The 14,286-nt window shown below is 43.2% G+C and overlaps 1 protein-coding gene across 1 annotated transcript; it reads left to right on the forward strand.

The window, feature by feature from the left end:
- Window positions 1–184: 184 nt before the first annotated feature.
- LOC127017568 (nucleolar RNA helicase 2-like) lies at window positions 185–14,274 on the forward strand. Its single transcript, XM_050898698.1, has 15 exons — window positions 185–311; window positions 525–818; window positions 2,264–2,339; window positions 3,342–3,520; window positions 4,704–4,821; window positions 5,492–5,677; window positions 7,092–7,237; window positions 7,494–7,643; window positions 8,932–9,093; window positions 9,662–9,781; window positions 10,281–10,354; window positions 11,465–11,624; window positions 12,471–12,605; window positions 13,421–13,465; window positions 13,964–14,274. Exons 1-15 carry the CDS (start codon window positions 219–221, stop codon window positions 14,156–14,158), a joined length of 2,133 nt encoding a protein of 710 aa, XP_050754655.1. The 5' UTR covers window positions 185–218; the 3' UTR covers window positions 14,159–14,274.
- The last annotated feature ends 12 nt before the right edge of the window (window positions 14,275–14,286 follow it).

The following is a 14,286-nucleotide window of genomic DNA, read 5'->3' on the forward strand; positions in this document are numbered from 1 at the left end:
TCAGCGATCGGCGGCGGCTGGGCTGGCTGTCCGGCACCGGGGCGGGCCCGCTGCTGCTGCTGGCGGCGGCGCTGCCCCGCGGCCCGGTCCGCCCGCAGGCTGCCCTCGGCGCCGCGCCTCACTTCCTGCGCGCCGGGGCGGGGCGCGGGTCCTGGGGCCGCCGCTGCGAGACGGGCAGCAGCGCCGCCGCACACCTCCTCGGGGAGCAGCCGGCCGCCATGCCCGCCGCCGGCCCCGCCGCCAGCCCTGCCGAGCCGCAGGCGCCGGCGGGCGACGAGTCCCTCCGCCGCGGCCGCCGGAGGAAGGCCAAGGTAGGAGCGGGAGCGGGCGGCCGCGCGCCACGTGCCGCCGCGGGGGCGGCCATTTTGTACGGCCCGGCCCGGCCCTGCCCCGCCGCGGGCTTGGAGGTACCGGGGGGGCCCGGGCACGGGGGTTCAGGCGTTAAAGCCGAATAACAGCGCGTTGTCAGAGGGGGCGGGCGAGGGAGGCGGTTCCTCCGTGTAACGCCTGCTTTCCCTCGGCAGGAGGAGACCCAGGAGAAGAAGCTGAAGCGGCGGGAGAAGCTGAAGCGGCGCGGTAAGGCCGAGGGTGAGCAGGCCCAGCCTGAGGAGAGCGGGCTCGGCGACGGTGACCTTGAGCCCCCCCTGCCCAAGAAGACAAAAAAAGTCAAGGAGAAGAGCAACGGTCAGGCTGGAGAGAGCGACGGCTCCAAGGATACGGTGAAACCTTCGTCCGCTGTAAGCAACGATTTGGCGTCCCCGGCAGCCCAGAGCGCATCCGGCGACGCGGCCGCTGGAGAGCAGGAAAGCGACGCGGAGGTAGTAACGCTCTGCCCGCGGAGCCCTTGTCTTGCTTAATTAAAGTCCCACTGGTAATGAATAGGCTTAATAACACGTACTGGGTGCTGTGCGGAGACTTGGCGTGTGAGGGCTGTGGCAGTGTTAGGCTGCTGTGGTAGGCAGTGTTTGCTGCTGTTCCCCTTAGATTTATGGTACCGGGTCCTGGGCATTGGGGAGCGCCCGGCACCATGCCCGTTTCTGCCCAGGCTGCGGGCGGGTGAGTGAAGTGCAGCAGCACATGCACCAACACGTGGCAGCCGTCTCTCCTTGTTGTGCTTTCCCCCTCGTGGTAAATGCCAAGCTGTTTGGAGTAGCTTATGGTGCAGTGGAGGGGGCTAGCTAGCAGAAAGCAGTTTCCGTGTGCTAGCTTGTCTTTGTGTAGCAACTTGTTTTGTGTCCTGCAGCACAAGGGTTTCTCCCTGCTGGACAGGCAGTCACCGTCCCAGAAACGTGCGCTGCTTTGTGCCATGACGGCGCTTTGTCTGCTGGCAGGTCCTTTGAAGAAGTATTTGGCAAGGTGTCCTGTAAGGAAAGGTCATGCTTCTCCTCGTTAATTCCTGCTTCTGGAGTTCTCCCTGTTCAGATTTCACCTTTGGCATCACACGTGCGTGAGCAAGGGCCCCTCAGCTTGCCTTCCTCTGTACAGGGCCTTCTCTTGTGTTTAAGATGGGAATATGAATAAAGAGAGTGCTTTTTGTATGTTGGGTGTAATGATGTGATCTCTTGGATCTTTGCAGTAGAAGCTAAATTGTGAGTTTTAAGGCTCTACTGGTGTGCAAAGTTAAGAAGCTGTTTGTGCGGTGTACTGAGTAGGTGTGATTTAGAGGGAAATTCCTGCTTCACACAGTTAATTGTGACAGCAAATATGTTTTGCTGTGAAAAGCAGTTTTCTAATGCTTTCAGTGGACTCCAGTTAAGATTTTTTTTAAGAAGTAGTTTCCCTTTCCTGTCTTGCCAAGCATATGTGCACGATTCAGTAAGATCACACGGAAGGGGCAGTTGTTCCCTTTTATTTGCCATGGGTCTTAAAAGGTGGTGCAGGTATACCTGAATTAGGGATGAGATAGCAGTAGTTGTGGTTTTGAACAAGTTGTTGCAGGTCACAAGAGCAGGAAGTCTTTACTTAAGACTGATGTAAAAACAGAGTTTGCTTGTAGGAATTCTGTCACACTGAGTGGTGCAGCCTGTGTCAGTGTGTCTTGTCTTTTAATACAGGGTGGGTGGATTCAAGTTTCCCGCTTTATGCTGTGATGACTTTTTTGTTTGTGAAGTACCTGCATCACAAGAGTTTTCTTTAAACAGAAAGGAGATAGCTGGTAAAATTGCAGTAGTAAAGCTTTTGTTGTGTGCCTACGTAGGGTATGTTATTTGCTCGTCTCTTAGGGTTAGTAAGTTTTTTTTCTTTTTTCTTTTTATCCTATTAGGAGCTGACAGAAGAAGCAAAAGAAGGCGCCTTCTCCAATTTTCCTCTCTCCGAAAACACTATCAACCTTCTTAAAGGTTAGTTAATGTGGTAAAAGAAATTTCTGTAAATGTTTGTCCAGAATTGCACTCTGTTACCCATATAAGCAGAGGCAGAAGGCAAGGGTAAATTGTCCTAAATTGTCTTACAGTTATTGTGTGGTAAGAATATGCATGTGAGCAATCCTGTAGATTCAAAGAATCTACTGTTGTTAATAGGGAAAAAGTTTCTGTTTTGTTCAATTTCAAGTGCCTTAAGGTGAGTTTATTTTTCCATGATGTGGTTATTCCTAGATATACATTTTAGAGACACAGTTTCTCTTTCATCAGCATCATTCTACTTACTATGTTTCTTTACTTCAATTCCCATATCTGCTGTCTACAGTATCACTTCTTAAATAAGTGTAATGGTGTTTTGTATATGAAGAGTATTTGGCTCCTGTGAACAGATTGTCTATGATTATCCTCATACTTTTGGGCATTTTCATATCTCTTCTCGATTAGTTTTGTTGAGGAAGTAATCACTGTAGAGTTCTTGTCCTCTGTGTTGGGAAGCTGTGTGATTCTTGTTTCTCAGACAAAATTCTCCTTGTTCCTTTACGTTTTCCTTGCTCGGAAGTTTCTCTTGGATGGATTGTTTCACTTCCACTGTGCAAAATCTCTCTGAAGTTTTAGAATGTTTTGAAACAAACACCCTCACCTTCTCCCCACCTTCAAAACCAAGCTACCACAAAGTCTTGGGCTGTATCAGAAAAAACATGTTGGGTTTTTTTTTTTTTTCCCCTTCCTCTCCTGTTGTCTTTTGCCAAACATCACAAAGAAGGCTATATTTCATTGTGGTTACTCAGCTGTGTGTTTGGGAGGGGAATACCTTTTGATCTACAGTAGGAGAAAAACCAAAGGATATGTGGTTTTCTTCTAAGTTGCATCTCCTGTTGTGTACAGGATTTGACATGATGTGCCCTACATATTAGGGCTAGTTATATATGAGGCCTTCTAATTGTTCACCTTTTAAGGAAAACTCTTTGGATTATCTTACAGCTCGAGGTGTAAAATACCTGTTCCCTGTGCAAGTGAAGACTTTTCAGCCCATATATGATGGCAAAGACCTAATTGCTCAAGCTCGAACAGGAACCGGGAAAACCTTTTCTTTTGCTCTTCCGCTGACTGAAAAACTTCAGAGTGTCTCGCAAGATGGGAGAAGAGGCCGTGCCCCAAAAGTAACTTACCACTTAAGGGTTAACACCAAAACCTTAGAATATGGCAGTTTTCAAAAGTGATTTTGTAATTGCTTTGGGGACTTTTGTTTGGGACTTCTTTATTGGTGTTTGTAATACTGAACACTTTCCTCAGATCAGGAGCTACAGCGTGACAGAGATTTTGCAGCATCACAGTGATAACATGTTTCATGTTTAGGGTTCCTTGTGCCTGCATTTGGGAGAATGGTCAAGGCACTGCAGTAGTAGCTAGTGGACTTCCAGACTGCTGTCCTCAGGAAGTTAGCGTGCGGCTTTGGGGTTCAATGCCCTGCCTCTTCTGAGGTAGCGGTTGAGTCAGCTGGACTTGTCTCTGTTCACTGAGGTTGTTTCTCACTATAAATTCCATGGTGATAACTGAAGGCTTTTGGTTTTTGTTTTTTGTTTTTTTCACCTCATGTCCGGAGACTCAACTTGATGGATTCAAGTGGTGTTTACATTTCTACTTAAGCATGAGGTGGAATTAGTAGCCAGATACCTGTGATCAGATATCATATTCCTATGCAAATGAAGTGTATATATTTATCATTAGACTGAAAACCTGCTATAGTCTGCAGATTTGTTGCCTACTTCATCCTTCTATTTTATTAACTTTAAAGGCGATGTAAGTTTTAAAATCTTATTGACTGTAAGATTTGTAGAGAAGAATTCAGCTCTTTGTTTTATCATTTCATTCTTAAAGAAAATGGAGGGGGCAAGGGTAGATACTGGAGGAAGGCAGGTAGGTGGAGAAGGAGGATATATGGCTAGAGTGCATCATGCTGTGTATCTTTTAAGATCTTACTACTCCAAATTGTTTAGTGACTGTTCCTATCCTTTAATGCTGAACTGCACCTTCATTGTCCTTGGTAATATTACTGAAGTATCTATTTTATCTGGCATTAACTTAAGAAAAAAAATACTGCAGTTCTGTACCTCAGTTATCTTGTAATGCTTTGCCTTGTTTCCTCTTGCTGGCTATGAGGCTGTGTTGTGCAGGCTCCAGGTGGCAGGAAATATTGCTGGGATGGTGGGGAGCTGTGGGCACCGCTGCAACAAGTGTAGGATAAGAATGGGAGTACAAGCTGTTTGACGTGAAGTAAACTCTTTTCTCTTAGCAGCCTCTCCCAAGCACAGCTGCATTTTTGTCTCCTTTCACTCCCTCCAGGTGCTGGTTCTTGTTCCAACCAGGGAACTGGCCACTCAGGTAGCGAAAGACTTCAAGAATCTCACCAGGAAACTGTCAGTGGCTTGTTTTTATGGAGGAACTCCGTATAAAGCACAGCGTAAGTAAACGCTAAGGCATTACTACTGGATTGGAGTTGACTTTCTCCAAATGCATTCCATGAATAAAACTGGCTTTTTCCCCCCTCAGAGTTTCACTTCAGTCAGGAACCATGGCATTGCTTTCAAAGGAAGCATACAGCCTGGGTTGAATGATTTTAATTCCAATAAATCTTTATTTAAAAGAATGATTGTAGGTCTGCGAAGTGACTAGTCCTTTTAGTTTCTTCTTTATTGCTTGTTTGTGTGGTTTTTGTGTGGACACGTACTGCAACTAGACAACCATCCAAGGAAAAGAGAGAACTGTGTATGTGTGTGTGGCTGTGTCTGTCTCCAGAGGTAGCTGTGAAAAAGAATTTAGCTGAAAAACTGAAGCGTTTTTCTGTAATAAAGCTCTGGAGATTTCTAATGCCAGCTGATTGCTGCTTGGAAATGGGCGTATCTTACTGTAACTTTGCTTGTAGTTTAGCTGGTATTCCTGACAGAGCAACTTGGACCGCCGTTAAGCTTGCTTGTTTGTTGCCTGGACGTAGTGCTTTATTCAGAGATTAAAGTGAAAGGCAGTAGCTTTTTGGTTCTAAAATTGGAAGTGTTGCTGTGTACTGGTAGCTTTTTACCTTGTTGTCTCTTAGCATTCTGACACTGTCCTTGTTTTTCTGTCTTTTCTTCCAGTTGATCTTCTCAAAAGTGGCATTGATATTCTAGTGGGAACTCCTGGACGGATTAAAGACCACATTCAGAATAGCAAGCTGGAACTTTCCAGCGTGAAGCACGTTGTTTTGGATGAAGTCGATCACATGTTAGACATGGGCTTTGCTGAACAAGTGGAAGAAATCTTAGGATTTGCTTATAAAAAAGGTAAATTTTTATTAAAAAGGAGAGGAATAGGGGACAATGCAGAAAACACAATTATGCTACTTTGAAAACTGCTGATGCACCCTCAACTTGAATCCTTTGTGCGATGCTAGTATCGGACCTCAGAGAAAAGGGTAAGGTAGAATTGGAAAAAGGTCCAAAGCAAGGTGACAGATGGCTGAAAGGCTGGAATGGCATCTCTGGAAGGAGGGGGGGAAAAAAGGGGGGGGCAAAAAAAGCAACAAGCCCAACCCAACTCCCTAAGCCCTAGTGTTTTTCATCCTGAGAGAGGTGAGTGAGCATAGGGTTAGGGTTATGGCGTGTCTGTACACTCGTCGTCACACAAAGTTGACAAATAGGGAATGTTTGCTGGTTTCTGATGTAGTGGGCATTCAGCAAAGCCACCAGGTAGCAGGTACAAAGCAGAAGGAGGTTATTTTAATAGTGTGAAATTCCTTGCCACGTTGTACTGATGCCAAAAGTTTTGAAAAATGACTTGATGAATTACTGGAAGTAGAGATATCAAGGATTACTAAAAGCAAGGTTATCACTTCTGGCTCTGGCAGCCACAAAAAGCTGGTTGCTGGCAGAGTTTCTTCACATCTTTGTTAACTACAGTTGGCTGTTGTTGGAAAGAGTACATGAGCTTCATGGATCTTAGGTTTGACCCAGCACAGCTGCTGTCATTTTTACTTGACTGTTACGTTCTTCCCATTTCTGCAGAGTTGGTCTTTGTCCTGACAGCCAAAAAGTACAGATAATCTTCTAAAAAAGGAAATCTGTATAGGTTTTGGAAGACTTGTCATAATTATTCAATCTTAAAAGTTTTCTTCATAACTGGAAAATAAATTGTAGGGAATAATAAGCATTCTTGTGCAACGTGTGTTTCTTTCTGTCTGATCCTGTGGAGCTATGAAGGTAGGTTAAACTTTTTCAAGATACTATTTGTTAAGCTGTTCTTACCTGGGGTAATCGATCTTGTTATACAATTCTTCCCCCAGGTCTGCAGAGTGTCCTTTTTAGCCTGCCTTTTTCCTTTGCACATAGCCATACTGTTCACAGCTAGTTAGTATTGGAATACTAGGCAAGGAGGGATTGAGACAAGAGTTCTTTCAGGTATGTGGGAGGACTTCAGGCATGGTCTAAACCATTTTTAGCAGATGATCTAGAAATGGGTCTTGCATTTCTTCTCAGGCAGGATGAAGGATTCAGTTTGGTCTAGTTAAAATTACTGTAATTTTGCCTTTGGTGTCTAAAGGTTGTTAAAAATGTTTTCATTGCTTCTAAGTTTTCTTCTTGTAGCTGACTTACTGCACATATAAACCTCTCAATTTGAGAGCAGCTCTGTTGCTTTTTTATCAGTTCTCAAGTTTCAGAGTCTGTTGTGATGACTGACATCGGTGGCCTTTCCTTCCAGGTTCCGAGAACAACCCCCAGACACTGCTGTTTTCTGCAACTTGTCCACGATGGGTATATGATGTAGCAAGAAAATACATGAAAGATGAATATGAACAAATTGACCTGATTGGAAAGAAGACTCAAAGGACTGCCACGACTGTGCAAGTGAGTGATTCTGCTGCAGAGCAGTGCAGGTCCTGAGAGCATGTGGCCTGAATGAAATGGGTTCTGCATTGACTTTACAAATAAGGGTGTGCAATGACTTTTCACATGATTTACATACAGATTTTTTAAGCAAAGCTTTCATATGGGGGCAGTAGTTAGCAAGCTTAAAAAAAAATTTCTTTCTGCGTTCATTTTGTCTGTCCTGTGCATGGCTTAGATTTAACATAGATGCTTATCATGTTTCTTTCCCAAACAGCACTTGGCTATACAGTGTCGCTCATCTCAGAGAGCGGGAGTTCTTGGGGATATCATTCAAGTCTACAGTGGCAGCCATGGGCGGACCATTGTCTTTTGTGAGACCAAAAAGGAAGCAAATGAACTGGCTATGAATGCTTCGCTCAAACAGGTACTGGGGTCTGAATGGAGAGCAGCAATTACGGATATTCAGGAGTTGAATGCCCTGAAATAAATATGAGGTTGCAACTGTGTGGATGCAGTTGTTTCTGTGGGTGGTTTTAAGAATTAAAAGCTATTTCTAAAAGCAGAGCTTTGCAGTTAAAATACCCTCTTGGCTGTGATTATGAATTTATTCCTTTGGCTTTAAAATCATGCAGGACCAGATCAATGGGAAATACGCAGCTTATGCTGAATAACCAGGAGATAGTAATAATGGTAATAAACAGGAGCTAGTATAGTGCACATATTCCATCTCATGTTAGTGTGCTCTTTGGATTCCCATCTCTTAATGGCTTTCATTCTTTGAACAGTCAGTATTCAGGAAAATCCAACTAATATGGTAGAACAGAATGTCCTTTTGTCCTTGGAGGGTCATTTAATAGTTTGTTCAGACCTCAGGTGATATACTGAGCAGGTTTTCTATGCTTGCTTGAATTAGCACCCTTTTTTTGAAAGTGGGGAAAGGTGCTGGATTTTTTTCAGAGAAAATCCTGTTTTATACTAAATACTAATTTATGGCGAAAGAGCAGTGGTGGGAATACATGGTTTGCCCAGTGTTTGATAAATATCATATATCATCCACATTAAAATCTTGCAGCAACAATTTTTGTCTGTTGGCCCTACTGCTTTCACAGTAAATCCAGTGACTTTGTTCTCGTGCCAGTATGTGACGTGTTTTTCTCTTACGCTAGTAAGTTCTGCTTTAGCATGTTACTCATTTGAATTCTGAGCTTGTGACTCTCCCCTTTCTCCTTGTCAAACACTTCGTCTGTCTCTTGTCCCATTAGAAGTGGAGGTCGTTCAGATCACCTGTAGGGTTTGGGAATGCCCTGAAAATCTCGCTTCAGCTTCTGTGGGTTTTGGGATGGCTTCCCAGGGAAGGGAGCAAAGTCTCCTGCTAGCTCTTGACAAGCACTGCTTAAGTAAAGTTGCTTCCATTTGCTCCAGTGGAAGGGAAAGCTGAAGTGGGCCCTTGTTGGCATGGCAGACTGCAAGTTGTACAGTCAGCTGTTGGTATGCTACAAATAATAACGTTACGGTAAAACTACTGCTTATGAGTATTATTGTCCCAGAGAAAGATCAAATGACAAAGTAGGATGCTTTGTATTCCTTTGGTATCAGCTGTGTAATTATTTTCTGTTGCTCTGCACAATGTTTTGGGTTTTGTAATCAAATGTCTTTAGTGCAGCCTAGACTCCCCTGTTACATGACATGTTAATGGTTTGTTTCACTGACAGGATGCCCAGTCATTGCATGGTGACATTCCACAGAAACAGAGAGAAGTTACATTAAAAGGCTTTAGAACTGGTGTGTTTGAAGTTCTGATTGCAACAAATGTAGCTGCCCGTGGTTTGGATATTCCTGAGGTTGACCTTGTTATACAGTGTTCACCACCAAAAGTAAGTCCTGAGGGGAAACTAAAATTGTAGTTTATTTTTTTGTGGCAGAACAGTGGGTTATTCCTTTGTTTTGCCAGAAGTATGTTCTGATTCACAAATGAAGTGGATTTTTTGTAAATGCAGGCCTAGAATTTTTCTAGTTAAGCTTTTATATTTTGAGCTTTGATTAAAGTTAAAGTGATGGTTTTTGGTTACTCTGGAAAGTTGTAAGATAGCTTTTGACATTGTTTCAGCATTTCTGAATCCCTTCTGAACGTTGATGAGTTTCATAATAATTCTAAATACTCCTGCTGCCTTTTTCTTCTTTCCAAACTCCAGTGGAGCTTTTTATTTTCAAAAAACTTATGTCAATAGTGTTTGTTAAACCTGAGGCAGCATCCCTTGGGCAGCGAAGCATATGCAAACCCGAGTGGTTTGTGTGTAGTTACAAGTTTGGGTATAGAGACATAATGTATCACTCCTTAGGCTTCTGAATTAGAATTTAGCTTGCATTTTCTCTCTTAGAATTTATAAATGTCAACAGTTTAAATGACATAATGTTTTCTCATGTTAATCTGAATTTCTGAAGGATGTTGATTCCTACATCCATCGTTCAGGACGTACGGGTCGAGCTGGCCGGACCGGGATCTGCATTTGTTTATTTCAGAGAAGAGAAGAAGATCTTCTGAAACAAGTTGAGCACAAAGCGGTGAGTTGTACCTCAGACCTCTGCTTAATGAAATTTTTCAGCTCCTAAAGAGACTCTGCCACTCTTAGACTTTGTAACCATGGGCTGCTTATGAGTTCAGTATGGGACTCATGTCCCATAGTCCAGTAGGCCTAAAATGTTGGTATTTGGTAAGCGCTTGTAAATGCTTTTGTATCAACCTGTTCTAACGTCTCATGAGTTTCTCCATGTTGGCAGTATTCTCTTGCTGTCAGCAGGCAGACTGTGACAGGAATGCATGAAGGAGACCATGCCTTTCGTTACAATCTGCATGTAAATTGATGTAAAGTAGCTCCAAATTAACAAAGGCAGGAACTTAAAGAAAAGCTTTATTCTAGCTTTAGAAGTAACTTAAATTGGGTAAAGATTGTTAATGTTCTAAACAGTAAGTGACTAGAGGTCACAGTACTGTGACTTAGGTAGGGTTGAGTTGTAGAATGCTGAAAACCCCATCAGCTGTAATTTGTTTTCTTGATTTCAGGGTATTACGTTCAAGCGTGTAGGTGTTCCCTCTGCTACAGATGTAATTAAAGCTTCAAGTAATGATGCCAAAAAGTAAGTTTATTTGCCTGTTCTTAAAAGATGTCTAGAGATCTTACCAGCAACAATACTGTTAACACACAGCTTTATGGGATCAGACCTGTATGTGAGCATGTCTTTGCCTGTGTCATAAAAGTCAGCTGGTTTGCACGTAGACACTGACTTGTTTTCGTAAGATGATATCAATAAACCTCTGTGTGCTTGAGCACAGACCTTTTCATAGAACATAATGTTGTCTAAGTTTTTGCAAAAATTAACCTTTGTTTGTATTATCAGAAATCAATAGCAGAACAGGGAATTACCGTCATGCGGGGAAACTGATTTTGTCAGTGTGTAAAGAGCAATACTTAGTACAATGAGGAGTTACTCTGCAGTAGTGAGGGTGTTGTAGCCCTGCCCTGTGTTTCTTTGTATTGTTTTATTCTCAAGGGTTGTGTTTTTTATTCCATGCAGCTCTGTTTACATTTGCTGCCTCATTGGTGGAAATTGCATTGACAGAGATTATTATAATTAGCAAGGATTTGACCAGTGTAAAGGAGATCATGGGCATGGTGTTGGGTTCACCACGTACTGAAAAATGGTGGGAAGTGCTGGTGTACCAAAAATAGCATTAGAGAAGTAGCTGTTCTCAGTTTCCCAGCTTGTTTTCACTGCCTTTCCCAGAAATAACCAATTTAATCAGCTTGCACTGAGAGCAAGAAGTGCCTTGCCCCAGCCCAGCAGTGGCATTGTAGTGGTTTGCTTCTCTTCCTTGTGAAGTAGAAGCAAGGGATTCTTGGGTTTGCTGGCAACACTTTCTTGTGGATTCTTGGGTATGGCCTTAAGAATCCTGATATTTTAGAGCCTTCCCTTGATGTTTTTCTCAATGCTCTCAAACATGCCACATTGTACATCCTGTTTTGAAGACATCTTTCAAGAGGCTTGGCTTAATGAACAGAGAAGGTGGGTATTCAGCATCCTGAAGGTGTTGAGTTAAATGAGTGGTAGTGAAGCATAAGCATGATGGCCAAGGCTTTTAGAGATAAGTCGTTAATCTTGAAAGCTGTGTGAAGTCTATGTCTTAAACATGATTGCACTTCTCACTGGCCTTTGCTGATCTCTTAAACTTTTCTTGTCACCATGTAGGTTGTTGGAGGCTATTCCTCCATCTGCAGTCGACTACTTCAGAAAATCTGCTCAAGAGCTCATAGACGAAAAAGGGGCTGTTGCTGCCCTGGCTGCAGCTCTAGCCCATATTTCTGGGGCATCTTACATACAGCAGCGCTCCTTACTCAACTCAACTGCGGTAAATAACATTATACCTGTGTTAACAAGAACGGATAAATGAGTTGCTTGTGTCCAGTCCAAGTGTGGCATCTTCTTCTCAGGCCCTTTCAGTAGGGTTTCTGAATAGCTGTTATCCCCAGCTCCTGGTTTGTTGCTCGTTCCTTAACTGAAATCGGCTCTCACTGGCACTCTGCAGGAAACCAGGGAAACCAGCGAAACTCGAAATCAGTTAGTAAATTTTCTTGTAATGAGAGTTAAAAGAATTTCTCCAGAGATCTAAGTGACAGAAGACTTTGATGGTCTAAGAGAGTTTAACTAATGACATTTTACAAGCTAATAGATTGGTTCGTGCTATTGTAGTTTTCCCTTCCCAGGAAGCTTTTACATTTCTGTAATATTTCAAGTAAGTCTAGCATGAGATTACCTGATTTCAAAGAGATCTTGACAGAAGGAACGTACAGCCCTTCCTTTTTCTGATGCATTTAGGGAGAACTTGGCCCAGTTCATTGCCTGGTAACACAATTTTGGAAATAGCATGTGACTGGACTGTGCTTCTTGTATCAGTTTGCGGGTGTTTTTACCCATTTTCTAGCGGTAACTTTCTGTATGTATTGAATAAATATGTTTCTGCTTCTGGCTAAAATATGGAAATGCTATTGGCCTTTATATCAATGGGCAATCCTAGGTTAGATGGATGCCTTCAGCTTCTCAGGAGGGTTTTAGTTGCTTCACTTCTGGGAAGCTGGTTTCTTAGGATTAAATACTACACAATAACAAGTTGTTGCATAGTTCATTAGTCAGTGGGTTACAGGCTGTCCAACCAAGTTTAGTCTTGTCAATGTTTTTCCCTGTTTGTTTCCTGAAGGGCTTTGTGACCATGGTGTTAAAGTGTTCAATAGAAATGCATACCATGAGCTATGCCTGGCGAGGACTAAAAGAACAACTTGGTGAGGAAGTAGATGCCAAAGTATCTGCAATGCGTTTCCTCAAGGGGAAGACGGTAAGATGGCCCAACCTTGGGGAAGGAGGGGGTGTGTGTGTGTGTACATATGGCCAGTTTTTGCAGTGATTGAGGCATGAGTTCTGAAGTACCAGTAGAGAAATGTTGATACCTCACTGTATCCATACTCAATCTCATTTCTCAGAAAATGGTAACCTATCACGAGGCCCCATGAAACTGCTGTTTATGTATACACTATTTAAAAAAAAAAAAAAGGCATTGAAGCTAGTTGAGTATTTTGAGACTTGTTTGAATGGAGACATTGCTCCTAAATGATAATGCAGGAATTATCTCCTTAAAAATAAAGCATCAGAAATACGTATATAGCAGGAGTGGTTGTTGTGACCTTTATTCTTTCATTGTAAACTCGTGCTAACACTATACACCACTGCATTGAAAAGACAGCTGTGGAGTAGGGCAGTGACTGACTGCCAGACCTGAGCACTACAGCATTCACCTGACTGTCAGCCTGGCTCCTGACGTGTCTGACACTTCCTGTGCAAGTGTGTTCTCAGAGAGCTTGTGGTGCCAGATGATGCCTGTCTTTCTTTTAAACAGACAGGCTGGTTGCAGGCAATGCTGCTGTCAGCACAGAGCATTTGAGTCTGCATTTTGTTTTGAGCTTTTGTGTTTTAACTGCTTTTTTCTTCAGCCTATAAAAAGCTTCCCCCTGAAGACCATGCTTTCTGCCATTTCTGGTTTCTACACTTAGTGTGTATGAGCAGTTGCAGGTGCTGCCTGTCTGGAGTTGTGTGTCTCTGTTCTTGGATATATCTTTGGAAAGCAAATGCCTCTTATTTTTTTTCCTGTTATAGGGAGTGTGCTTTGATATCCCTGTTGGCGAACTGAGTAACATACAGGTATGTTTTTGTAGCCAGAATTGGCTTTGGAACCTGGTGATTTGAAATCTGGTGACTGCCATATATAGGGTGGTTTGGGAAGATAAGGTTTGTGTTTTAATAAGGAAGTTGCATAGACAACAGAGTCATTAGAAAGAGCACGGCACAGTCGTTAGAAAATACCCTGTCATGCCTCTTTCTCATTTCAGTTCTCATTATATTACATGATTTTATTAAACAAAATCCTATGTTCCTTGGCTACTCTGGGTTTAGACCTCTCCAGCGTATTTGAGAGTTAACCAGTTTTCTGTCAACTTCGCCCCCTCTTGTCCCTTTGGGATCGTTTATCCTTTGTCACAGGACTGTGAGTTGTCTCCCAAGAGGGATCTGCTGACCTATTTCGGCGTGGGTGGGATTTGTCTGGAAATGCCTTTGCGTTCAATGTTGCTTTTAATGATATAGGGTACCTTGGACATACCTGCAGGCACATAAAGTCTTGCTACGTTGGTCTTGTTTCAGGAACAGTGGAGGGATACCAGGCGCTGGCAACTGTCGGTTGCAAAGGAATTGCCTGAGCTGGAAGAGTACCCCCAGGAGGCGGGACGAGGGTTCTCCAGGTTTGGAAACGGGAGGCAAGGTGACGGCGGCTTCAGGAGAAACAACTGGTTTAAGAATGGAAACCGGGGACATGATTTTAACAGGTCACTCGATTAACCTCTGGTACAGATACGGGACTGAGCTGATTTTTAGCAAAAAGTAAAAGCCTGTTAGACGTTCCTCTTTGTCTTTATTCCTTGATAAAGGAGCCTGTCTTTGAGGATGGCTAAAAATCATGTTTGCTG

Source organism: Gymnogyps californianus, chromosome 6 (assembly GCF_018139145.2).
Source record: "Gymnogyps californianus isolate 813 chromosome 6, ASM1813914v2, whole genome shotgun sequence".
In the NCBI taxonomy this organism is placed as follows: Eukaryota; Metazoa; Chordata; class Aves; order Accipitriformes; family Cathartidae; genus Gymnogyps; species Gymnogyps californianus.

Excerpts from the sequence above, each read along its gene's own strand:
- LOC127017568 (XM_050898698.1), top strand. The coding sequence starts at position 219 with ATGCCCGCCGCCGGCCCCGCCGCCAGCCCTGCCGAGCCGCAGGCGCCG. Across the intron at positions 9,094-9,661 it reads TACAGTGTTCACCACCAAAA|GATGTTGATTCCTACATCCA; the intron begins GTAAGTCCTGAG and ends GAATTTCTGAAG. Across the intron at positions 9,782-10,280 it reads AACAAGTTGAGCACAAAGCG|GGTATTACGTTCAAGCGTGT; the intron begins GTGAGTTGTACC and ends TCTTGATTTCAG.